The 24,109-nt window shown below is 40.4% G+C and overlaps 2 protein-coding genes across 4 annotated transcripts; one reads left to right on the forward strand and one right to left on the reverse strand.

The window, feature by feature from the left end:
* Nucleotides 1-498: 498 nt before the first annotated feature.
* Nucleotides 499-5,591, forward strand: LOC103137559 (uncharacterized). 2 transcript variants are annotated; one of them, XM_007551352.2, is made up of 8 exons: nucleotides 499-718; nucleotides 989-1,060; nucleotides 1,149-1,220; nucleotides 1,824-2,017; nucleotides 2,187-2,250; nucleotides 2,334-2,499; nucleotides 2,759-2,956; nucleotides 4,754-5,591. In XM_007551352.2, exons 1-8 carry the CDS (start codon nucleotides 704-706, stop codon nucleotides 4,870-4,872), a joined length of 900 nt encoding a protein of 299 aa, XP_007551414.1. In that variant the 5' UTR covers nucleotides 499-703; the 3' UTR covers nucleotides 4,873-5,591. The 2 variants fall into 2 exon arrangements, with proteins under 2 accessions (XP_007551414.1, XP_016526555.1); XM_016671069.1 differs by lacking the exon at nucleotides 499-718 and having other exon boundaries at nucleotides 727-1,060; nucleotides 1,793-2,017.
* A 506-nt stretch (nucleotides 5,592-6,097) lies between these two features.
* On the reverse strand, nucleotides 6,098-10,514 carry LOC103137560 (uncharacterized). 2 transcript variants are annotated; one of them, XM_016671068.1, is made up of 3 exons: nucleotides 10,235-10,514; nucleotides 7,599-8,331; nucleotides 6,098-7,453 (listed from the first exon to the last, which is right to left on the reverse strand). In XM_016671068.1, the coding sequence occupies exons 2-3, from the start codon at nucleotides 8,281-8,283 to the stop codon at nucleotides 7,368-7,370; spliced, it is 771 nt and encodes a 256-aa protein (XP_016526554.1). In that variant the 5' UTR covers nucleotides 8,284-8,331; nucleotides 10,235-10,514; the 3' UTR covers nucleotides 6,098-7,367. The 2 variants fall into 2 exon arrangements, with proteins under 2 accessions (XP_016526554.1, XP_007551416.2); XM_007551354.2 differs by lacking the exon at nucleotides 10,235-10,514 and adding an exon at nucleotides 8,765-9,835.
* Between the last annotated feature and the right edge of the window lie 13,595 nt (nucleotides 10,515-24,109).

Raw genomic sequence — 24,109 nt, forward strand, 5'->3', positions numbered from 1 at the left:
GATGTGTGTTTGGGATCATTGTCCTATTGGACAAGGACAATAAACAGCATTTGGAGTTAGTCCCTTTCCATAACCCCATCTGCCTTTGTGCAACGCATTAGTAGTGGTTGCAGCAAACTGAGCCCTCAACATATTCCTATTAGGCTTTAAGGCCTTGCATGGACTCCTTCAAACATATTTCGTACCAGTGTTGCCAAATGGAGTGCTTTTTTATTTTTTTTTTAATTCCTCCAACAATAGAACCTATTTCCAGAGAGTATTTGGTTGGTCCGTGTGGGCAGCTACAATTTTTCTGTTAAAACGTCCTGTTAGTATATGAGGGAACAGTTGAGGTTTCACATTAGAAGGGTAGGTATTATCCCCTTATCAGGAAGATAATATTACATTTCCGGTAAGCAGAGCGAACTTTTTACTGTCGGCAGAGGAACCAGGTTGGTAACTCCGGTTCACTTTGAACCGGAGTTGCAGTTTACGCTGGTGGCCACTAGGAGGCAGCACACCCTCATCATTACACTGCTGCCAACAGCCAATACAGACAGACAACACCCAGGGAGAGCTCCGTTTAGGCTTTTATAGCAGGGTTAGCTATAAAACACACAGGCTACAGCTAAATGGTAGAGCATATGTTTTTAAAAATGACACGAGGTGATTCATAAGTTGAGCGCCTGCTAGAAGAGAGGTGAATCCTGTGATTTATTAGAAGATGAGCAGTGCCAGTGTAAGTAGTGTGTTTTTACGCAGCCGGTGGCTGCATTTAGCGTAATGTTTTCTGTTTCTTCACAGCCTCATTTGTCGTATTTTTAAATAAGATGTCTTGTAAATGTAAAAGGAGACGTCTTTTAAATGTAAAAAGGAGATCCTAGGAAGATGTGAGGAGGCGTTGCTAAGATACAAGACCGGGAGGGTTCTTATTGGTTCCATCACTCGGAAGTGCTATGGGTCGTATTGTTGTTTTCTTTGTGCCTCATGTTAATTTGTGTCCCAACAGAAGAAAGAAAGGGAGCAGAAAAGGAAGCTGCAGCACTTTTTGAATGACTTGGCTTTACTCGGATCGTTACAGGTTGGGTCATCATCACACGGTTTGTTCAGAGGAGATATGAAACAGCTCATGTGCCCCAAACACACACGTCATGCTGTTTATTCCGCAGGGATTTAAATACTTCCAGCCCTGGCTAAGAGGAAAAGAAGAGCTGCTGCTGACTGTAGTCAATGAGGATCTGGTTAGTTTCATTTGATCTGGGAGTGCAGACTCACACATTCAAGGATAAACTGTTTTTTTTAATAGCAGAGCACAGTCCTGATATTTGATTTTATCCGCTATTTGGACACAATGCAGTTTATTTGGTCCCAATAAGATATTGTAGTGCCCTACTTTTTTTTTTTTTTTCACCCATTGGTAATTTACACATTACAATCACAAACTTCAATCTAGTTTATTGGGATAAATTCAACATAACAACTGACTTTCTTTTTAAAAGATCAATTTGTAATCAGCCCCTTTACTTGGGTGCCCTAAATAAATGAATAAATTACTCTTTGCTTTCCAATTTTCCAAAAAAGTTCTCAACTGATAAGAAAATTGTGGACATATTTTCTACCTTAACCTTAGGTGACTTATGAGGGCAATACTAAAATACTACATATGCAATTTTTATAAGTCAAAAAAAAAAATTCATGTATCATTTTACTTCACACTTATGTATTACGTTATGGCGGTTTACAATATGTTGAGATTTGTGTTTCTAATGTAGCACAATATGAAAAGTATCTATTCTTTTCCAATTTAGTGTAGTTTTGTCTCTCTCCGGTCCAACTTTGCCCAGGGTTGGCGCTCCCCAGGTTTTTTGGTTTCCAGGGCGTCGTCGTACTCCTCCTCCAGCAGCAGCTGCTTGTCACCCAGCAGCAGCTCTCCTAGCCTGGGCAGCAGGAGCAGCTCCCCCCTGCCCGGGGAGCCTCGGGGCCCGCCAGACGTCCAGGCGACTTACTCTCACTCCAGGACGCCGACGCAAACCGACAGGTGACTGATGTGGCTTTGTGTGTGTCTGCTTACATTGACGTGTAGGTGTTTAGTTTCAGAAGAGGGTGTCTTTATTTATTAATTTTTTCTGTTTGATTTTACAAATGTCAGGCGTGATGCTGAACGTCGTTCCTCCACTAACTCGCTGATCTGTTTTTCTTGCTTACAGGGAACCGAACGGTGAGGAGCATCTTCTCCCAGCCTCTCCCAGTGAGGGAGAGATTGCCGTACCAGTAAGCGCATGCAGACAGTACACACCCACACGTTTCGCTCTGTTTCTCCCGTGAGATTAACTCTTGAACTCCTCCTTCGACAGGAGGTGAACTGCACTCTGTTTCTCCTGGCCGGCTACGTCAAGTACGGACGCCCGTACGCGTGGATACGCTCCAATCACGAGCGGCTGGTCAGCATCGGTGGCATGGATTCAATGGTCAAGGACACGCCCATGAAGCTGAAGTCCATCACAGACTGGCAGACGAGAGGTATGGAAACAATGTGAGGAATCCAACCTGCAGGAGGGATACTGTTTGAGTGAACGGCTTCAGGAATAATTACCAGAGTTTCCATGAGCTGGGCCAGAAGAGGTTGGCTTCTGGATCTCTTCTGAGATTGTTTTGTTCAGTTTAAGTATGTGTTCTCGTTGCTTTGTTTGTTTAATTAAAAGTATTTTCTTTAAAATACAAAAACAAAAAAGCAATGATTTTGATGAAGTTCAGGAGTTTAAAGCTTTTATCTCTGCAGGTATTCGTGTCTGGGACATTGTGAGTGAGCTGGTGTGCCTGTGCACCGTTCCCTCTCCCACCAACCCCTTAACCCTCGACATGCGTTACATCAAAACCCTTCCCCTGCACGACCGCTTCCTAGTCACAGGAGCCCTCCTCAGCTTCCTGGAGACCTATCTGATTTACGGGAATCGGGACGAGCTGCACTATGACAAAGGTGTCTTTTCATAATAAAATATTACAGTTACTATTGAAGTCTGCAGGTGGTGCTGTTTAGCTACCTTACCATGATAATCAGTATTTGTCTCAGAGCACTTAAGGACATTAATCATCATTTCCTTTTCATTTGTGTTTAGGCTCGCAATTGTTTGTTTTTTATTATTTATATATCCAAAATAAGGAGCAAAGTCTCCAAAATCTGACTTTGAATACTTAGGAATATTTATTTAGTAAGGAGGAGGAACTCAGCAAAATGTCTAAGAGTATAAGACTGGAGACCGAACAACTTACGATCTTTCTATGGATCTAAATCTTTCTCTTTTAGTCCATCATACCTGTAATTTACCGTGGATGGAGAAAAAGAGATTGTGATAAAAACAAAAGTTATGGCAGTGGAAAAAGTTAAGCATAGTTCCTGCTGCTGTTCTGACCAGCAGTGTTACTGCGACCTAATGCTCCATGTAGGGCTACACACCAGGATGAAATGGTTACACCAATTATCATTGAAACACTGCATTTCTGGTCAAATGTGCTTTCCTTCATTTGGCTCAGACACAGAGAAAAAAAAAACTATGCTGCCACAGTTAATTAATGGCAAATGACAGCATTCTTTGGCCTCATCAACTTTATGCTAACAAACAACTACAGCTTAGTCGTTGGTTTAGTTGTCGAGTACCTGCTTGAGCTATCTGGTGTAGCTTTATTATTACCTGGGCTGTGTCCTCTTTCCTCAGGTTTAGCTTGTTCCTTCCCTTTAATCCAAGTTAACATAACCTAGGTACATAAGTTTGTTCCAGCAGAGAGACTGTTTGGTGGGGAGAAATCCATCCTCCCTATACATGTTTAATCCCTTTGAGCTCACCTGCACGTTCTGCACACATTATATTTGTAACTAAACAGATTGGTTTCTATCAAGAAAACAATCTGTTCTGTGATTTTATGAGAGATTTCCAAACGGTGCAGCCGTTATATCCATATATGGTAAGGCTTTCTGTTTAGATCAGGGGCCCCCAAACTACGGCCCGCGGGCCGGATCCGGCCCGCCTCCACATTTGGTCCGGCCCCCTGAACAATACCAGAGAGTATTCAGATTTTTTTTCATTTATTGTATTTTCCGGTTTATATGTGGATTTTTCTTCAACCACCAGGGGCTCTTTAGCAGGAAGTGTGTCCTGTAAATTGTGGGGCACATTACTGCCATCTGTTGGACTTTTAGGGAACTGCTTGACTTTTATGTTATTTAATCAGTACGGTTGTTTGCTAGCGGTAGAGCAGATGAACACACGTTTCTGTTATGAACGCCGCATTCCAGGTCGAGTTCTTCGAAGCGATGCCTGTAAGTAGCAGCTTATTCTTCAAAACGAGCCTTTATGTTAACATATGAGAAATTAATATGTTAAAGTTACATTCCCTCAATGGAATATATACTAGTCAGTCCCAGTGACCGTTTCACTCAAGGGTTTTGCCCATGTGCTTTCTGGGTAAAAATCAATCAAGAAACTCAGCCCCCCCCACCCCCCCTCAACAATCTCCGGCCCCCCACCAGAGACGGGAAAAGTTATTTGGCCCTCACAGGAAAAAGTTTGGGGACCACTGGTTTAGATGATGTGGCTTATAGGGATGTTTTTGTGTCACAAAAGTTCTAATTTATTTTAAAATTATGTATCAACTTCAAAAACATTAGAAAGGTCGAATCTGTGTTTCTTTGTTGTTTTTCTGGCTTCTGAATATGACATATTAAAACTACTGGAAAAGGTTCATTTTTGTCTTTGATTGTATGAATTTCTCTTTTCAGTGGTAGAGGAAGTGAAACCCCTAAGGCGCCTGCATTTCCAGGCCCTGCTGGAGCTACAGCGACTCAGAGAGAGCCCGGAAAAGCCCACTGGCTCCACAAGGCTGGACTCTTCAAGATGAAATCTTGAAGAGTGGCTTTTATTGAGTGATATTTAGGTATTGCACCGACTGCAGTTTACCGGTCGATCGCCGGTTACCGATCTTTAAAAAGCCTGACTTGCTGATTCCGATTTTGTCCGATACCAGGTTTGTTTGTTTTTTTTGTCTGAAATTTGACTATTGCTAACTGCAAACATGCAGACAGGACCTGGTGGGTTGGTTTATCAGTCAAACCTCTCTAACAGCAGAGCAGAAGTGGACAGCGGTTTGTTTTTAGACCTTTGCTGAGGCAGATAAGATCACTTTCACATTTAAGTATCGGCTGATCACCAACCTCCCAAACTGCAAGGAAATCAATACCGATAAATCAGTGCACTCATAGTAATATTAAATTTTTTTGGATTCGATGTTCTCAATTCCTTAATAGCTTAAACTAGAATTTGCCAGGTTACTCATATCAAGCTATGCCAGATTTTAAACGTTATGGTTCCAAAACTGCAAGCATTTTCTATCGTACAGTTCTGATGGTTTGAAGTCCTTCTCCGGCTGTATAACTAAATAACCATGGGGTATCATGATTTTTAAGATAACATTTTTGAACTGCAGTTGGCTAGTTACCTGAGCAGATAGCCTGACTAACCAGTTTGTCATATTATGTCACCATGAACAATTAGTGTACGCTTATTCTGTCTTATCACTCAGATTTGTTGTAATAAATGTTGAAAATGATGGCTTCCTTATCAAGTCTTCAGTGTTATTTTTCTGGTTAAAAAGCGATTATGCTGCTCTGGTTTTAGATTTTTGTCTAAATATCCGATTTAAAACTTCTAAAATCAAGGTTAAACAGTGAGGATCTTTTTACAGCTCCTTCATGGTTTGATCCAAGTCTTAGTTTGGGTTTTTGCTACATATGCTGACATTTCATCCATATCTTTTGGTGGGGGTATTCCCAGTCAGTCTGCATCTGCAGTGGGAAGGAGCTCACGTGAACAGAGGCAAGTTGAAACAACATGAAGAAACGACCCGCATGACGGATTACGGATCCCAGGACCCTTTTAATTGACCTGCCCTAACATCTCCAAAACTCTTTAATCCCCCTCCTCCTTCATAAACACAGAGGACAAGGTTTTGTTTGCGTTAAGCTAAATATAGCTCTCAAAACTTAAGTTTGGAAGCAAACATAACCAGGGTGCAGTCTGGTTTTTTTATGCGTTACCGAAACTTAAAAGGAATATGCACATACAAAGTCAGTATAAAAACTTTTAATATTCCATAAAATACATATTTAGATAAATATGTACAGTAACAGTACAATAATAAAATACAGCACAGATATCTTCTTTCAGATAGAACTGTGCCTTTTGAAAGAATCATTGAACATAAAATCCTAAAATTCACTTTTAAAAAGTGAATTTAAAACCTTAAAAAGTCAAAGTTTCGAGCTTAGCTTAGGAATAATAAAAATGAGAACATGATGGTAGGCTAAAGGCACACCATTTATCCTCAAGTCTAAATTGTAAACCTAACACATAAATCATCACCAGGAGTAGGTTATACACTGCAGCACAAAAAAAAAAAGATTAAATAAAAGTATGCAGCTGCTGTAGAGGCACAGTCATGGCCGGACATGAAGAATTTGAGGCTTTTTGAGACGATTCCCGATCTCGGATTTCTCCTGGCGTGGAATGCAGGTGCATGACTGTGCATTCCTCGCCGAGGCTCCGCGTGGGAACACAATGTCCTCTGGTGTTTGGATGCCGAGCTAGTGCCCCGGGAATTTGCAGGTCCGTGCAAATTCATGGACGTTTCTTTTTATGTGCAGTTTGTCGCCAATGAAGATGATTTGCAGTGACTTGGTGACAGCACAGCTATCAGATCTGTCATGCAGTTCATAGAAACTGAAGTCCTTGTAACGAGCCGAAAACACTTGGGGGTTTCTTTATCGGAATCATTGACAGGAGAGCATAGAAAGGGCTCTGAAAGTAACAAGATCAACCTTTATAAACAGTAGAGACAGTTTTACTTCGCTTGATGTGCCAGCATTCTCCCTTCTGAATCCTAAATATCTGTTTAATAGAGCAGCAAACGTGTAAATGCCACCATGAATATAAAACATGACCTGGTACAAGTTGCCTGTTAAGCATCAAAACATCCCACCTCTTGTCTTTTTACCCCCAGCTTTGCTGGTGGATCATTCAGCCAGCAGCTATCTCGCGTTCAACATCACACACTCTGGCTGCTCAGGACCCAGACTAGTCCTAAAGCAGCCTGTTGCAAGCCCATCCTCGTTTCTGTCTCGCGTCATTAACATTTAACTCCAAACACTCGTCAGTTATGATAACACCCTTACAAGCAGTCATTATGTCACCAAATATGGATCAGGTTGGCAGCTTGAGCCCCTTCGCCTTGTAAGTCAGTCCCTCCCAAATTTCCTTCCTTCCTTCCTTCCCTCTTGCAGTGCTTCCACCCATAAAGTTGTCAGCAGGTCAGCGCAGAACCTTCGTCCAATCAGAGGTTCAGCTCCAACTGTCGGTGGCCGATCCTCTCCTGGTGATGCCTTTGAGGGGGCCTCGGGACGCAGAGCCCGTTCTCTTCCAGCGAACTGAGGAGGAGATAAATAGCATTGATGGTTTGAATTTGAGGTATAAATTCGCTTTTTTTTTTTTTTTTTAACACCAACTAGGTTAGGGCAACAAATTCTTGACGTAGCGACGCTGCTGGTTGCTACGGTTTTCCCGCCTCCTCACCTTTTCCCAGCCCAGCCGGCAGCGTTGAGCTCTTGGCGTTGGACGCAGATTTACAAGACTCCTCCAGACATTTGACCTTCGCGTCTCCCGGCGGCAGAGAGGCCGAGCCGTCCTGCCAGTCGTTCAGCGCCCGCTGGAAGGAGCGCGCCAGGCAGGCCGTCATGTCGCGCGCACGCTCCGCACGGCTGCACCAGAACACCCGGCACTGCAGCTGCTGGCCCTGGTGCTTGCAGATGTACAGGAAGACGTTGGGTCGGCCAGCGTCAGCGGCGCAGTACGCAATGTCCTGCAGGTACGTTTTGGTCAGCTGGCGCCCCGTGCTCAGCTCCTTGACCTCTACATATCTCGGCCGCACGACCAGAGCGTGATCTTTGCCCAGCTTCTTCCCACTTGCGACACCTTCCATCAGGTGCGAGATGGCCTCCTGGGCTTGCTCTCGGTCAAGAGAGAAGATCTTCGCCGTGCCCAGGTAGTGGACTTTGAACAGAGGGTCGCCGTGGGAGAGCAGCTCCGTCCGGTCCCGGCGGAAGCGGCGTCGGAAGGCAGCCGGGGAGTTTTTGAGGGTCTGCATGAGGTTCAAACTACCGAGGGCCATGGCACCCTTCGGGTTGGGTTTGGAGGAAGCTTTGGGTAAGGTGTAACTGCTCAACTTGAGCTTGTCCTCTTCAGACTTTTTTCCAATCATCCAACTTTCTTTGATAGACGTACCGTAGTCAGATCCAGTGTTTATAATCTGGAAAAAAGCAAATGAAAAGATTTTAACAATAGACAAGACGACAAAACGGTTACATAAAATTAAACGGAAGCTAGGGAACGAAAGGTACAGGACACAGTTTCTGCACAGTCACACTTGTTTCTTGAAGGAAGAAAAAAACAAACAAACCTGCAAGTCAGTACAGCTTGCAGTTAAAGGCCACGGAACAGGATTGGTCACAAATTTGATGCGCTCAGAGTCAAATATTCATCTCTGTAAACACTGATTAAATATTTACTGACTGGTTAGTTTGGGTTCCAGACCAGCAAACTCATTGACTGGGTTGGAAACGGGCCAAAAACAAATGGAAGGCTACTTTAGAAGAATCAAAACAAGTTCAGACTTCTGTTTAATTGGAACTTGAAAACTTCTGAGATATTTCAAACTCTAGCGTTATGCAACCATAACTAACCTTCCTTTGTTTTCCACACTTTAGGCCCACTGGACCTCCATGGTCTCCCATTGTTTTCCTTACTTGTTCCCTCTCTGTCTGTTTTTTTTTTTGGGCCATTCTTTTAACATCCGAGCTTCGTCCTCAGGAGAGAACCTCAGAGAGAACCACCAACGGATTATGCGGAGGTGACCATTGTTAGTGAAACCCCCCGTGCAGGAAACAGCCTTGCATTCCCTGTCCACCTCCCCCCAAAAATATTTCTCCTGCAGACAATAGAAATGTTTCTGAAACTGCGTCAAGTCACAAAAAGGAGACGCAAGCTGACCCAGAGCCCTGTATACCGACCCAAAACATACATGTATAGTGTTGCAGATGACTCACAAACATGGAAAAGTACTCGGACTGCTAGCTTTGCATCAAAACAAAGCCTACATGAGACTCCCTTATCGCTGTGCAGAAGCGTGAAAGTCAACAAGGTAGCAAATTTAATTCAAATGTCAGAACAGTTAAGACAAAGCCTTTATGATCTGAATTAAGTTTAAAATGGACCAAAAAATTAAAACAAAAACATCTTGAATTCCTTGAGTGGCCTTGGCAGATCAAGTCAGATGTACTGATAAATAAATGAGGATAATCTTGTAATTCAGTAAATTCCTGATCAATGCATTCTTAAATATAAGCCACTCTACAAAGCTTTTTCACAGCTTTATAGGGTCAGACTGCACAGTTGATGCACTTAGGGAAGGTCTCTGCGTTTGTAAATACTTGCAATATTAAAAGAACATGTGTGATAAATGTAAACAAGCTCTTGACATTTTCTAAACTGCACGGCTTTTTCAACTTTCTAAAACAAAAGTGGATATAACTTGAAAGATGGTTTACCCACCCTTCGTTCTCAAAGGGGTCACAGACATTTATCAGCATCCTAAGTTGAAAAACAGAAGATAATCTCTACTTGACACACCTTTCTGACTTTTATTGGGGGCTAAAAAATAGCATTCACAACATGATCAGAGCCGTCTGTTAAGTGGGTGGATCTAGGGAGGCTGTGCAGAAAGATAGTCTGTACTCTGTCCCACATGGTCTGTACAGAAGTACAAAAAAGAATTGAATTATACAAATAAATACATTTGCAGTCTGTAATTCATTATCTTGAGCTATGGTAAAATGAATTTAAAATGAATCATTTAAATTCAATATAATAAATTCTCAAAGCCGAATAAACCGCTATAGTCTAAGGATGTATCAATAAACTTAAAAACACTCAGAATACCAAGTAATTTGAAGAAATTTCAAACTTAGGAGGAAATTGGAAGTTTTCTATCAGGCTTTTGCATTAGTCAAAGTGCTGTTACATATGGGCATTGAACGCCGGTTTATACGGTTTTCTAAAAGACCAGGCAATGAGAGTAAACAAAACTAAATGTACCTTTTAGTTTTGTTTAACTAAAAGGTACATTTATGGAGTGTCATTCTTGTTAATCTTACCGGATCAGAGTTTCATGCAAACGGCGTCCTCCTAAGCTTCAGGTGAACCACCGCGTCCTGTGAGATTTAAGAACACCAAACGGCAGCTGGAAACCGACAGCAAACCGTCTTCTTGTTCCAAGCGAAGAAGCTAAATAAATAAAACCGCGCTGAGACTCTTCCATATATGTGCGTGGATCTCCTCGGACGCAAACACGACGACAGAGTGACGGTGATAGATAAACTACCGAATGAGCTAAGTTACGCCTCTGAGAAACCGCTCGCTGCTTCGAACCAACTAAACCACGCAGCTCGCGGGAGGACCTGTTTTAAAAGATGCAGGCGCGCGCTCGGCAGTGTCGGCACGCGTGAACGAGCATCCGAGAAGGAGCCAGCCCAGATGTGAAGAGGAGGAAGGGGAGGAAGGGGAGGAGGTCACCAGGAGCAGAAAGGTGATGATTTACAGCAGAGAGAGGGATATTACTGTCCCACAGCGTGGACAATCATTGACCTGAGTCTGGTTCACTTACTGGCAGCCACCATTTATAACCCAACGATTTAACCCTAACCCTAACTTCCCAAAACGTTCAGCCATTTTCTTCGGTTAATATATAATCAAATTCAAATTAATAATAATAAAAACACAGTAGTATATTATTAGATCATTCCAAACACATTCAGTCATCTTCTTCAGTAAATATTAAATTCAAAAATATAGTGTTATTAGATCATTCCCAAGACGTTCAGCCATTTTCTTCAGTTTATATAGGCTATATATTCAAATTCAAATTAACAATACATTTTTTTAGCAATTTTTTAAACAGAATTAGTGAAATAAGTTAACTTTTCTGTAATATTGTCATGTATTGAGATTCACCTTACTGACACTTTTAATGAGAATGTAAAATTTTAAACATACATTTTCACATACAAACATCCACTCTAGGCCCCGCTGTCTTCTTGTTTTGCTCCCATTCAAATCCATGTTCAAAAAGCATCATATCTCATTTTTTATTTTTATCTAATCATCCTCGGATTCATCTGTTTACATCAGATAACAGCTGTTCATGCTTATATTTAGACATTGCTGATTTATCTTTTAGATGGACAACCTGGAATGTGAACTTTTTTAACCTGAACAAAAACTAAACAGAAAATATTTTATCCTGGACAAACCATTCACACAGTATCACCAGACAAAAATGTGAAATATTTTTAATATTTTTGAATCAAGTAGAGACTGTTTAGCTTTTAAGGAGGTAATATCTCACTTGCTGATAACTTATGCCCAATTAGCTGGGCAGTTAGCTTTAGTGGCTAAAGTTAACTGCTAATCTGAGAGGAGCCAAAACAGAGGAGGATTCCTATTGTCCTAAAATAAGTCCACTCTTAAAGACATCACAGTTTTTAAGAGTGGAGAGAAATGCAGTTTTGCTTTACAGAAAAGCTAATAGGTTTGGCTGGAGGCATTCGAATCAAGAAGAGAAAGTGGAACGCTATCAACTGCTATGACATCATTTACATAGATCACTGTTTCAGTAAATCCAGATTAACTACTTGATTTAGTCAAATAGCTTTTCAAATCAAAATTTCCTGATCTCAGTTCCTCATTACTTTACATTAGAAATAACGTTCTGGTTCCACCGATGCAAAGTGAGCATTTGCTAGCTGATATTTTTGCCTGAATCCTGAAATGTGCTCTGCACAATGTGGAAAACGTGGGTTAATTTTTCAAACCCAGCGACAGGTTTCGTCTTTCTTTACGCCAACATCTGCAGAACCCCATTCTGGGGGGAACATCTGAAACCCACTACGTCTCATTATCAGGACATTGCGTCACATCTCATCTGTAATGGTGATTGCCAGCCTTCTTAGCTCAGTAATGTTTATCCTGGGGACATTTGAACAGTGGCAGGGGGAAAACTTAAATCGGTTCCATGTGTGTATGCGTCTTTCCGTGTCTGGTTCTGTGTGGCTGGGGCGTGTCTGGCTGGGTGGAAACAGTAGGGCCCCTGTTCCGTCTGGGTTCGGCCCAACAACAGTCAAGTTCTGGACGTCACACTTTGCCTCCCTGCTGAACGTGGCACACTGCAACTATTATTGGTCCGCTGCTGACATAATGGACCATCTCGCTTGGGACCTGCCCTATATGAAAGCAGAGTCAGCATCCAAGTCATGACACAGGCAGGGCTGCAGCTGCAGGTACAGAACGTTCTGCAGAGCTGCAGGTCAGCAACACTATACACATTAATTTAGATAAATAGTAGAAGAAAATCGTCAAATTTTGTAAATTGTTATTTCTATCAAGTTAGCTCTTCTTTGGGCAGTTTGAATAGTTAGTTTAGAACCAAAATCTTTATTTTTATATTTGGAATTGTTTAGGTGACAATTCCTAATTATTTTTGTTTAGGTGACAATTCCCATTATTTTAAGTGATTAAGAACACACTAGGTGTGCAATGAAGGTATATCGTTTGGGCAAATGTCCAGTTTTTGTAAAATTTATATATATTTTTTACCACTTTTTGAACTTGAAATGTCTGATTACGTTACATTCATTCAACTAAGTTGTAAGAGATTTTTAGTGACTATTTTGTCTATTTTTTTTTTTTTTTACAACAAATAAAGCACTTTTTTTTTTTATTCCCAAACAATCAAGTCGGAAGTGCGTGCAAGAATCAAACCACCTGTTAACACCCACGGCCTTTGTTGGATATTTTGTTTTTGGAATCTAAAAGGCTGCGACATCTTTGTTTGGACCCTTGATTAGAAGAAATTCTGATGCCCAAAACTGTCTTTAAAGTAGATTGACTAAGAAGGAAGGCATCAGTTTGCATGCATCATACTAAAATAACCATTTTCATCCAAATCTCGTGTTCCATCAAAAGTTATTTGGCACAGCTCCGTTCTTTCTCTGTCAAAAGTCAAAACATGTCGTACTGACAGACTCCTGACAAAGATGGTCGGAATCCTTTTAGGGAAAGTCTTTTGAGTATCTCTGAGTTCACCTTCCAAGATGGCTGCTGCATTCATAAATGGTGTGAACATTATAAATATAGATTGCTCATGAGAACTCTTGAAATTTATTTTTTTTGCCTGAAGCTAAAGAAGAAATACATTTCACTTGCACTGTGACCATTAGCATCTCCACGATTAGCAAAATCCCAACTTAAACGCTCTCAGTCGGAGTGTGACATTGTTCTCAGATCCGAGCGCAGACCTCATAGCTGCTGCTTCTGTGATCGAAGGTCATTATTTCTCCTCACTATCTCTTTAGCCTGTACTGTTTTAGCAAGAATACAGAACCACCCAACATACTTCTCAGCCTGGACGCCACATGCTGGATCTCATGCTTCTTTTTGGGAACAGGTGGACCATGGGGACACTCGACCAAAAAGAAGGTGAAATTTACTCCTATTGGAGCTGGTCTCTCTAAGGCGAGTACTGTTTCTGCAACCAAAACAGGCAATAAAGAGCTAAACACTCTGATGAGATTTTGTTTCAATTTACCCTACAAATATACAAAAATGGCCGCAACTGGAAGTAGTTTCAAAGGCAAGGAACTTCAGAAACTAAAATCCAGTTGAGTCCCGAATGAAATGGGGGGAAAAAACCCCCAAAAGATTTTCCTTTCAGTTTGCAAGGTCCTGTTTTTTTTTTTTTTTGTTTTTGTTTTTTTTTGCAGAGTATATCTTGAGAACAAGGATGTAACTATCCTATAATTAGAAGCATAGCAAACATAACATTTAGGGAAGTAAAAACCCCCCACTACATGTCAGCCTTCATCCATTCATTGTATAAGAGTTTTACAGCCAGTTCTCTTTTTCATAAGCATCCTAAATCAAGTGAAGTGTATCTACTCACGAGAATTTACCTTTGAGAGCGATCCTCCACTTTACTGTCACAGAGTCTCATTCAAGGAAGGGAATATGTAGAAAGACCAAAGTTTTTTGTTTTTTTTTAAGATGTTTTAATGATTGATGAATCAACTGCTAAAATATAAAATCTAGGCTGTCTAAGCAGTAGAATATTCTATCAGCTGTTAAATGTTTTGTTCAGAATAATTATTAGATAAAACCTTTAATTTGCACTTCTTATATAGAAGAAAACAAAAGGAAATATAAAAATTACAACAAAAAAACTAACAAATTAAGTTGAACTTATTAGATGAAATACAACATATTATGTTAAAAATAGACCAGATTTTGCTATATATTTTGGAAAACTTAAAATCCCTTTTTTTCCACAAATCACTAACTGTTCTTTTGAGAATCAGTAATCAATGTAGACAACTATTGTCATGGTTTTAATTGTCTACATTTTGTGATCTTTCATTTTCCCCCCTTTCTTTTTTTCTTAGCATGTTTAACTTTAAAATGGCCTTAATACAAAAGTAACAAGAATCATTTTATTGTTTTCAAGATAATGTTTTCAGACTGCATTTCAATCTACTCAGAGCAGGTTTATCCACTTAGCCATTGAACTAATCAGAAGCACCACATTCATTTAGAACCTGAAATAACTACAGAAGCTCTGAAGCAGATGCTAACTTTAGCATCGTTAGCAGCTAACGGTTAGCCAGTTTCTGCGTTCTCACAGCTCGTATAATTCGCTCATGACTGTAAAATGATTTACATTACTAATCAAGTCCAACAAAATTAGACCAATCCTGGGTACGACAAAAACATTATAGATTTCTAAGAACAGCAAAACCTCAACCGACACATATTGACCAAGGTGAGGCATTTACTTTTCTTTGAATTGTTGTACTAAAATTTAAAAAAGGAAACAAAATGATTTTTCATAAATACCGAAATTGGAGACGTATTGAGTTGACCACAGAGAGCACAAACAGAGCAGTAGTTTCAGTGCTGTTTTCTTTACAGTTCTACAGATAAGTTAGCTTTGTAAAGGATGAAAAAATATATATTTACATTAAAACTCATTTGGCTATGGATAATGCCAGGAGGTAGTTTCGAGTTACTGGGCATCATTCAACCTTCACCCTTTTACGGTTTATAAAGCGCTGAGATTCTGGTCATTTATTTTACAAGATAAATTATCTAGAATGTTTCTTCTTCAGAAGTTTGTTCGTCATGCCTCTTTGTTTCAAAGAACTAAAACTGCATATAAAATACAGGAATGATGCATTTCCAGGGTTGAACTGTGGCCTAGAGGGAAGTTGAACTCAGCTTGGTAATGATGAGAACAGGAACGATAACTTCACTAACTGTTCTGTTGCATCACCATTGCAACAATAGAAAACACAAAGGGAGTAGTTTTATTTGTTTTTTCTGCCCATGTATGGTTTTGACAGGAGCCCGGTACGACCGGGTGTTTCTGAGATCAGATGTAACTTCAGGTCACGAGTTACGCGTTCCATAACTTCGTCACTTCATAACCTCCAGGCATTATGAGGTTTTGCTTTGTAATGATGAGTACAATTGTGCCAATCTAAATGAATGCCACTGTTCCTATGAAACATGAGCAAATGTGAAAGCAACTTGGCTCCAGATCCGAGCCGATTCCCCATTTTGGATCCAGTAATTATTGTGAATGATCCCTAAAATGCTTAAATTTCACCTAGGATTTAATGCAATAATATGTTATTGCATGAGGATTGTTTCAACTCCACATTTCCACTGATTGTACTTCGACTAGACCAGCCAGCTCTTATGAAATATGACAGAACTCGGCGGTGCCAGCTCCTAGACGTTATTTATAGTCACATAATGACATAACTATGAAGCTAAATACAAGTAGACTGTAGAAAATGACTTCAGATCATTGTTTGTCAAAGCTGGTACAAAAGGCTTGTAAAAGCCTATAAATGCTCCAGCAACAAGACATTATTCCCAGACATTACTTGAATTCATGTATGACGTAATGTAAATGGATTGTCCCCAGGGCAGGTGTAAGTTGGTACAAACGTCTCCAAGATGGAAGTGAACTGACTGGTAGATTCTTCTTTTTTATTTCCCCGAGGACAGTAAGAATTCATTTAGGATTTCTTTACTTTCCAAAAACATGAAAATAAAATGGTGACAGGGTTCTGCTGAGTAAAAAGGGAAAAAAGAAAGAAGAAATTACATTAAAAAAAGTGTGATTATGATTGAATTAGGAATAAAATGTCACCAAAGCGGCTATAAACCGTTTGGTACAAAACGTTCCCCAATCCCTGTGTTTGTCTGCATGCTTTCCAGTGATAGTATCAACTAAATAAGCTGGAAGCATAAATCCTGGGCTTTTCACTCGTGTACTCTCTGATCTTTCTGAGTAAGATCAGCAGTCGTTCGGTTTCATTGAGGAAAGCGGCTTTCTCAGAAGTCCTAGAATAACGGTCAACTTTTCCTGTTACTTAGGGAAATTAAAATGAATCAAATACAGGTGAAATAAATCAAAGAGATAAAAGTGTCGAATTCAAAATCTTTTTATATATAGCCTGGGAATTGAAAAACTACATCGCAAATATTGACTTCATTATCTGAGGCGTGTATGAACTTTATTTGAACACGTCCCAGTTTGTGGCTCTGTCCCAGGCTTTGATGCCTCCGTTCCGTTTCCTCAGGATGTTTCTGCAGCAGCGCTTGTGTTATTGTATGTTTGGAGCTTTTAAAAACACTACGCGCATTACTCAAGCTGCAGGTTCTGCTACTCCTTTTACTGGTAATTCCATGTTTATGTGTACCAACGATTTTTACACACAGCTGCAGATTAAGTGGGATTACATGTTTCCTCTTTGTGGGAAGTCAGACCAAGCTTATATAGTTATAAAGGTGTACTTGTAACTTCAAATTAGAAAGAGCCCACGAGTGCTGGAAGTACAATAATAAAATAACCTCTTCGCGAGCGCTGACATGAAATGCAGATGTTTCATCTTTTTCTTTCATTTCAGTATTAGAACATGCGTGAGTTAGGAAGATACAGGTCTTCCAGGAAGGTAAATAAAAAAAAACATTTGATGATATTTCAAGCTTTCATCTTCAGAAGGTTACATTTCTCCCACCGTGTCTTTACTTTAATCAATCTGGTAGCTGCGGCTCATCTAAAACGCTACTGCTGGACTCCTGACCAACTCCAGGAAAACAGATCCTGTTACTCGTAACTCACTGCTTTGGTTTCCCATTTGTAGTATGTCTGACTTTAGTTCTTGCTACCGGTCGATAGGAACTATAAAGGGCCTTGGACCGAAACATATTCCTGAGTTACTTGTCTAATACGAACCATGTAGATCCATGTTTCCTGCTCACTTCTTCCCAGGACCAGAACTAAACAAAGTGAAGCAGCATTTAGTCCCTTTGCTCCTCAACTCTGAAATAAAGTCATTGAAAACCTGAGATACTAATGGTTCATTTAAATCTGAAAACATTTTTAAGTACAGCAGTTTTTGATCTATTTGATTAATAAATTGTTAGAAACATTTGTTTCTTTTATCCAATGTTTTTTTTTTGCCTCTCCTTTTGATGTAAAGCAGTTTGAATTGCCTTGTGGAGGAATGGTGCCGTATAAACAAACCTACCTAACATTCTCTGGAGGCTTGACAGGATTCAGGACAAACATTGCAAACTTTGAACACTTTAGGTTCTCTCTGTTTACAGTAAAACATTAAAAAAGTAACTGTAAGAATCAACACTTTTTTTCTTATTATTTTTTATTTAGACTTTTTTCTCATTTGTGTTGTTGCCTCCTTGTGTTGGATGATGCAATAAGGAATAGCACAACTAATGGCGTTCTTATCTAACACTAGATTAAAGTCCAGTTAAACTCTTGGGAGAAAATTCAGATAGGAAGTGAAATTCTCAAATGACTCAAAAAACAGAACAAGAAAAAGAAGGAAATTACTATTTCACAAGAAAACATAACACTTATCAGTTGCATGACTAATCAGGAGTTAGTTTGGCTGCATTTTTTAATTTTAAAGTTAAAAATGATTTTAATGTGAAACTTTTCATTTTACCAGATCAACAATTAAATAAACCAACAACATTTAAAAAGTTATAAACATGTTGAAAGAAGACAGTGGCTCATCTGGAAATCACATAAATCAGACGTGCAAAAAAGGTAATGTTGAAACGTTTTAGAAACATAGCTACATTCAAAAGCATCAAATAAAGCATCATCAGAGAAACACAAGGCAGATAAGGAGTGGGTTAGATGCTTGTTTGTAGAATGTAAATTCAGAGCGCTTTATGTCAGAGCAACTTAAAAAGGTTAGCATTATAGATCAGTCATAAAAGATGAAAATGGGTCAGCGGGACTGAAAAATGAATTAAAATCAGTCAACCTTTTAGGTCTGACTCCTTGGACAGTTTAAAGAGGCGATGTATGACTCGAGATGTTTTCGCAGCGATGCTTGGTCGGATGTTTTCACCCGTGTGGAGAGACTTCGGAAAGACGCTCCAGGTTTACCTGGAATATTTCCACCCCGTGAAAATGACGAGTCCACCGCGATGCTTGTTTACTGTTGAAACAGACTCGTCACGTCACTTGTTGTTTGTCAGTAAACGATTCGCGTCGAGCGACCCCGGTTCTGACCTTTCCTCGATCCCTTAAAGTGGAACAGGACATGTGGGTTTTCTGCAGCCAAACAGATCTGGACCCAGAAAGGGAAGCTGCTTGGTTTACATTGCTGTTATCACCAGAGTAGAAATACGACGCTTATAAATGAGCCTTTTTTTTTGTCTGTGTGTGTTTGAGGAGTTTATGAATGCTGTAATTTAGCCCACACTGATAGCACAGATTTGATGTTTGTCAAGGGATTACAAAACTCTCCAGTGAAACCTTACACAACAGTGTTTAAAGTGGACTCTGCCGTGGAGCCGCGCCAGGAGGACGCACAACTCGGTTGTCTATTTGTCTTTTCCCGAAAATGAACCTGCAGAGCTATTGTTTAATTTTCTCCTGCCAGCTTCCTCCTCGGCAGGAGCCTCACAGGGTGACCCGACCTTCAGGGGAGTCACATGACTCAGGCTGTCTGGAGGAGGGAGAAGAAAGAGGTGGGGGCGGGGGGACCAAAAATCAACATCTGCCGTATGACTAGCACCACAACACACGCGCAGCTGCAGATGTCCTAATAAGGCATGTTAACGGGAGCAGAGGGAATGACACCATGTCTGCTTCCCTCGCCCTCAGTTATCTTGACTTGACAGTTGCATCAGTCTGCAGATGAGATAATTTCCCTTTTTTTTCACTCATCTCTGTTACCTTGAACAAGCAGACAGACAGGAGGGAAGATCCTTGTTTATTTGCAAAATGTGAAAACAATTCGACACTCGTATGTTAATTGACTTGGATTTTTATATTAAAAGTATCCGGTATAAAAGCAATATCAACTAAAAATATGGAATAATTTATAAACAGACGTATACCGCTCTCATATTTCATGTCATGGATGGAAAGCTAAAGAAAGTGTCCTAAAAAGGTGATTTAAGGAGGATGAAGTGGGAGGAGGCGAAGGTGGCTCCCTGTTGTGTTTTGACTGTTTTTATCTTAAAAAAAAGAAAAAGAAAAGAAAAGAAAAGTTGGTAATGAAACGCTAACTTCTTTCTTTGTTCCCATGCTCTCCAGCTCAGGGACCAATCAGAGCTCAGACTAAACAGGAAGAGGATGTGGCTTCCTGTAAGGCACCTCAGAAGCAGATCTTTGTAGGTGGTGAGTGTGCCGGACCCACTTTCTCAGGAACAGTAGCTCTGCCAACTCAGGATCCCTCCAGGGCCTCGCAGATGGGTTATAAGCATTTCTGAGAAGCTTAAAGTTACAGAATGTCTGACCGGTAAATATGAAACTGAAGATGATTTAAAAAAATAAACAAAGAGACATAATGTCCTGTTTGGAGCTGCACTTTTATTGATAGTCTTCAGTCTGATAGTTCAACATGCAAACAAATATCTGGTTTGGTCCAGACTGGGTTGGTCTGGACCAAACCATTTTTAGGATATCTAAAAAAAAAATGGATATATACATCTGAGAAATTATCTGCATGGAATAAAATTGTCAGTACATGGGACAAGAAAGTGCAAAAGAAGACCATGCGAAACATCGCTAATGAGTGTAACTCCTAGATTTTTCCAAACTGCCTTTACTTACTCCAGCTGAACGGAAACAAAACTGAAATGATCTCTGTTGCATTAAAACAAACTAAACGGTTCAAATAAACCATTAAAACCCTCAAACGAACAATTTGCTTATATTCATAATGAAGGTAAGTACGTCTCTTACTGGAAGGGCTGTAACAATTAGAAGAGCTTCCACCAGAACCCTAGCTGGCCTGGAGAACCCGGTTTAGTGGGTGGAGCTCACTGAGAAACGCATCAGGCTGTGTGAATGACGCCAACAGGAGTTGGCTGCGCGGCTTTTTCCAAACTGACCTTTTAAAGCTGGCACAGAGGAAGCCATGTATCCCGAGGGGTGAACAATGCCAGTGTTATGTAATAACGGGTCTGTTCATGCATTTTAACAGGAGCGAGGCAACTCTGGATGTTTTAGGTTGGCCTCTTGGAGTCATTCTGAGATTTGGATGTTTTGTTTTTCTCTTGCAATATAATCATAGTGTACATATGCGTAATGGTGTTGCTTTATTTCTTGTTTTGTACATCTTTATGTACATAATTATGCTGCCAAAGATTCAGTGTCTGAATTTTTTGGATTTCTTTATTTTAATTCATCAAATTGCTCGTTCTTTAATTAGTCAGATTAAGCAGACAAATGCCTTGTGTCAAGGCATGTGTCAAGTTTTTACAGAACATGCAAAGTCTTTAGAAAAAGACTCCAGGCCAGGATTCAGGACCCTCAGTGCTACCAAATGCTCCACTGTGTAGCCTGTAATCATTGCAATTTGTCAACAGTGGTGTGTGGTGCATGAATGGTGCCTTGGCCAAGACCCACGATTTTGCCCTCTCCACCCACTGAACCACAAACAGCCAAACGCACGTCTGGATCCCGACAATTTATTTATTTTTATTTTTTTACACTGCATCTTATCAGAAACTGATCTGTTTAGGGTTGTGTTGTAAAAAAAAAGTACATCAAAGGCTGCTAAGAAAGCATTACGATGACCACATGCACCCTGTTTGTGTGTTTTCACAAATACAATAAAAGCAGGGCTCCATTCAGTGTGTTACAAGCCTGGCGGGCCACCAGGCTTTACTTATGTCCTCACCAGGCTAAGCATTGTTTATTTATTACATTTTTTTTATGTTTGCATTTTGTAAAGATTTTTTAGATGGTGTTCAGGTATTAGTCTTCCAATTTTCCAATAACATAATTATCATTATTTTTCAAATTTCCCGTCAACTTTAAAAAGGTTTAACTCAAAAACACGGCGGGCCGCTGGATGAATGACTGGCTGAGCACCACAACTACCACACTTAGCACGTTTTCTGGGGGAAACCTTGAAAAGCATATCAAATTTTATTTAAAACTCTGTTCTATGTAGAAAAACCCAGTTCAGGTCCAACAATTGTACATATTTTGAATTTTGAATTGACCAAATGCAAAGCCCCCACTGGCCAATGCTGCTCTGGGCAGCGAGCCATATTAAAAAGAAACACTTCCCGAAGAAGGATATGATGAACATACAATTAATTTTTTTATGATTTTAAAGCCTCTTAAGACTTGAAAAAGAACATGGATGAGACAAAATTCACACTTATAATGCATGACTGACCAATGAGTCAGGAAACCTACGCTGATTGTAGGTGGATCTGTCTCCATTGCTTCACAACTGTTCTCCATTTATAGCGTTCAGATTATTCTGAGTGCGTCAGGATAAATAAGGCATTTAGCAACATTGTGATAGAGGTCATGTGAGAAACCTGCAATGTAAAATCATATCAATTCAGAGCAGTGTTTAAGACCCTTTCCTCTGATCTTAAGAACGCTTCCTTCTCCACATCCGCTTTGTTTGTGAATATGAATCTATTCATATTCTAATCTGTTTTCTGTTCTTGACTGTGGGAAGGAGGAAGTAAAGGAGCAAAATGTTTAACTCATACGTAAGATTTCTACACAGAGTAGAGACACAGACTTGAAGAAAGAGTTGAGGACAAAAAGTCAAAGTCAGGATTGGGGACAAAATCCTTTCAGGCATTCCACAGATTGGGAAGTGAGTTTGAAAACAAACAAACTTATCCAAAAGCTGCGGGGCGTGGGCACACGTCCAAAAGCCAAAGAACAAAACAGCGTCGAAAACAATGAGGACTTGGACTGGGAGAATAATGGGAAACTCAAAGATGGACAAAGATAATGGAAAATAAACCAAAAAAACCAAAACAAATAAGAACAGACTGTATTCAGGTCACAGAGGCTAAGCTTAACTTCTGCTCTGTGACCCTGAAGAGGCTTCAGTTTGGACATTTTTGGCCTTTTCACTCATGGAAATGTGGTTATGTGACTCCAACACATCAGAACCACAAGCTAAATTATTTAGCCACAAAACTTTAGGTGCTTTGATAAATGTCCTTCGCAAAAATGTATCAAAACACTTGACGGCCAAGAAACGTACACGGATACTCTGCGGTTATGTGTCGGCGTACAAAATGTTCTTTTAATAATTAGAAAATTGAGGCTATTCAGAGAAGAGCTTCGTTATGAGATTTCTGTTATGTTTCTTGTTCTGTGCTTCCAGAGGAACAAGTGGATAAGAAGAGGTAGCAAAAGAACAGAACAGCACTGACAAGGCTGAAAACACCAACAATATGTCTTTAACCCTCTGAAATGGGACACAAACGATAGAGTTCATGTGAGAAACCTGCAATGTAAAGGTTTCTCACACTCGACGCCTCCTCAAAAGCTCACGTGTGGCACTTGACCAACTTGATGTACGAGAGGCTATAATCTCCAGAGAGCTCAAAATTAGCTAAATTGATGTGGAACCATCTACAGCAAAGAAACTATCCGAAACGTCACCGCGTAACCTCAGTTTAAGAAACGCAAAAGTATTCCGGGGGTTTACGGATGTAACGCTTTCCTCCACGTTATTCAGAGGCGCGGGGGAATGAGGAGACGTTTGGAAATGACGTAGCACTTGGACGCAAACGATCACTTTCTCTGAGATTTCCAGCATTGTTACAATGTGCGTAGGCTTAGTAAAAGACCCCGCTTGTTTCTTACTCACACTCGACTGACTAACATTGGCTACAATGTCTCTACTCCTGGCTGCCTCCGAGGCCCCGTCTGCGTCTGTAAAAACAGTCAGGGGCGTCTCACGCACGTCATCAGCGGTGCCGCAGAGGCCGCTGATGAAAAACGGTGGCAACGTTATGCCTTTTCTGCCTGCGTCGCATGAAAGGAGCCATTAGTCAGTCTTAAAGAGACACATCGTCTCTCTCTGGAGCTATTAATAGCCACACAGGCTGCCTTTTTCTGCTTCTTTTTTTTTCTATGTAGAAAAGCTGACCACCGAGCATTTTGAGGTGAGCCCAGAAAAAAAAAATAAATAAAATTCCCCTTTCTCTGCTCATTTCCTCCCCACCCTGGATTCTGAAAGAAAGCCGTACGCTGTGACAAATAGCTCACCAGGGTTATTTTTAGCTTCGAGCGACCAGAGCCTCCTATTTATGCTGCAACATGTGCCCAGAATCGGCACATTGCAAGGGAAAGCAGTGAGGGAGACGTATTAGTTAGACAGTCAGCGCACTGAACCTCAACCGGGTTAGCATACCTGATGGCGTAAGACATATCCGAACTGTGAATCACCCTGCAATTATTAGGCTACAGCAGATTTCACACGCGAAACATTTTACACTTTAATGTAATGATTACACAGGGAAAGTGAGCTTCGGTGTTTAAATGAAATAATGTACAATTTAGAAATAAAACAAAGTTCATTGGTCGTTTAGATTGCAGTTTTTTAAAATTTAAACCAAATCATATCATCATACTTTCGATCAGTGATGTA

The sequence above is a fragment of the Poecilia formosa genome, unplaced genomic scaffold (assembly GCF_000485575.1).
Source record: "Poecilia formosa unplaced genomic scaffold, Poecilia_formosa-5.1.2 Scaffold41, whole genome shotgun sequence".
NCBI lineage: Eukaryota > Metazoa > Chordata > Actinopteri > Cyprinodontiformes > Poeciliidae > Poecilia > Poecilia formosa.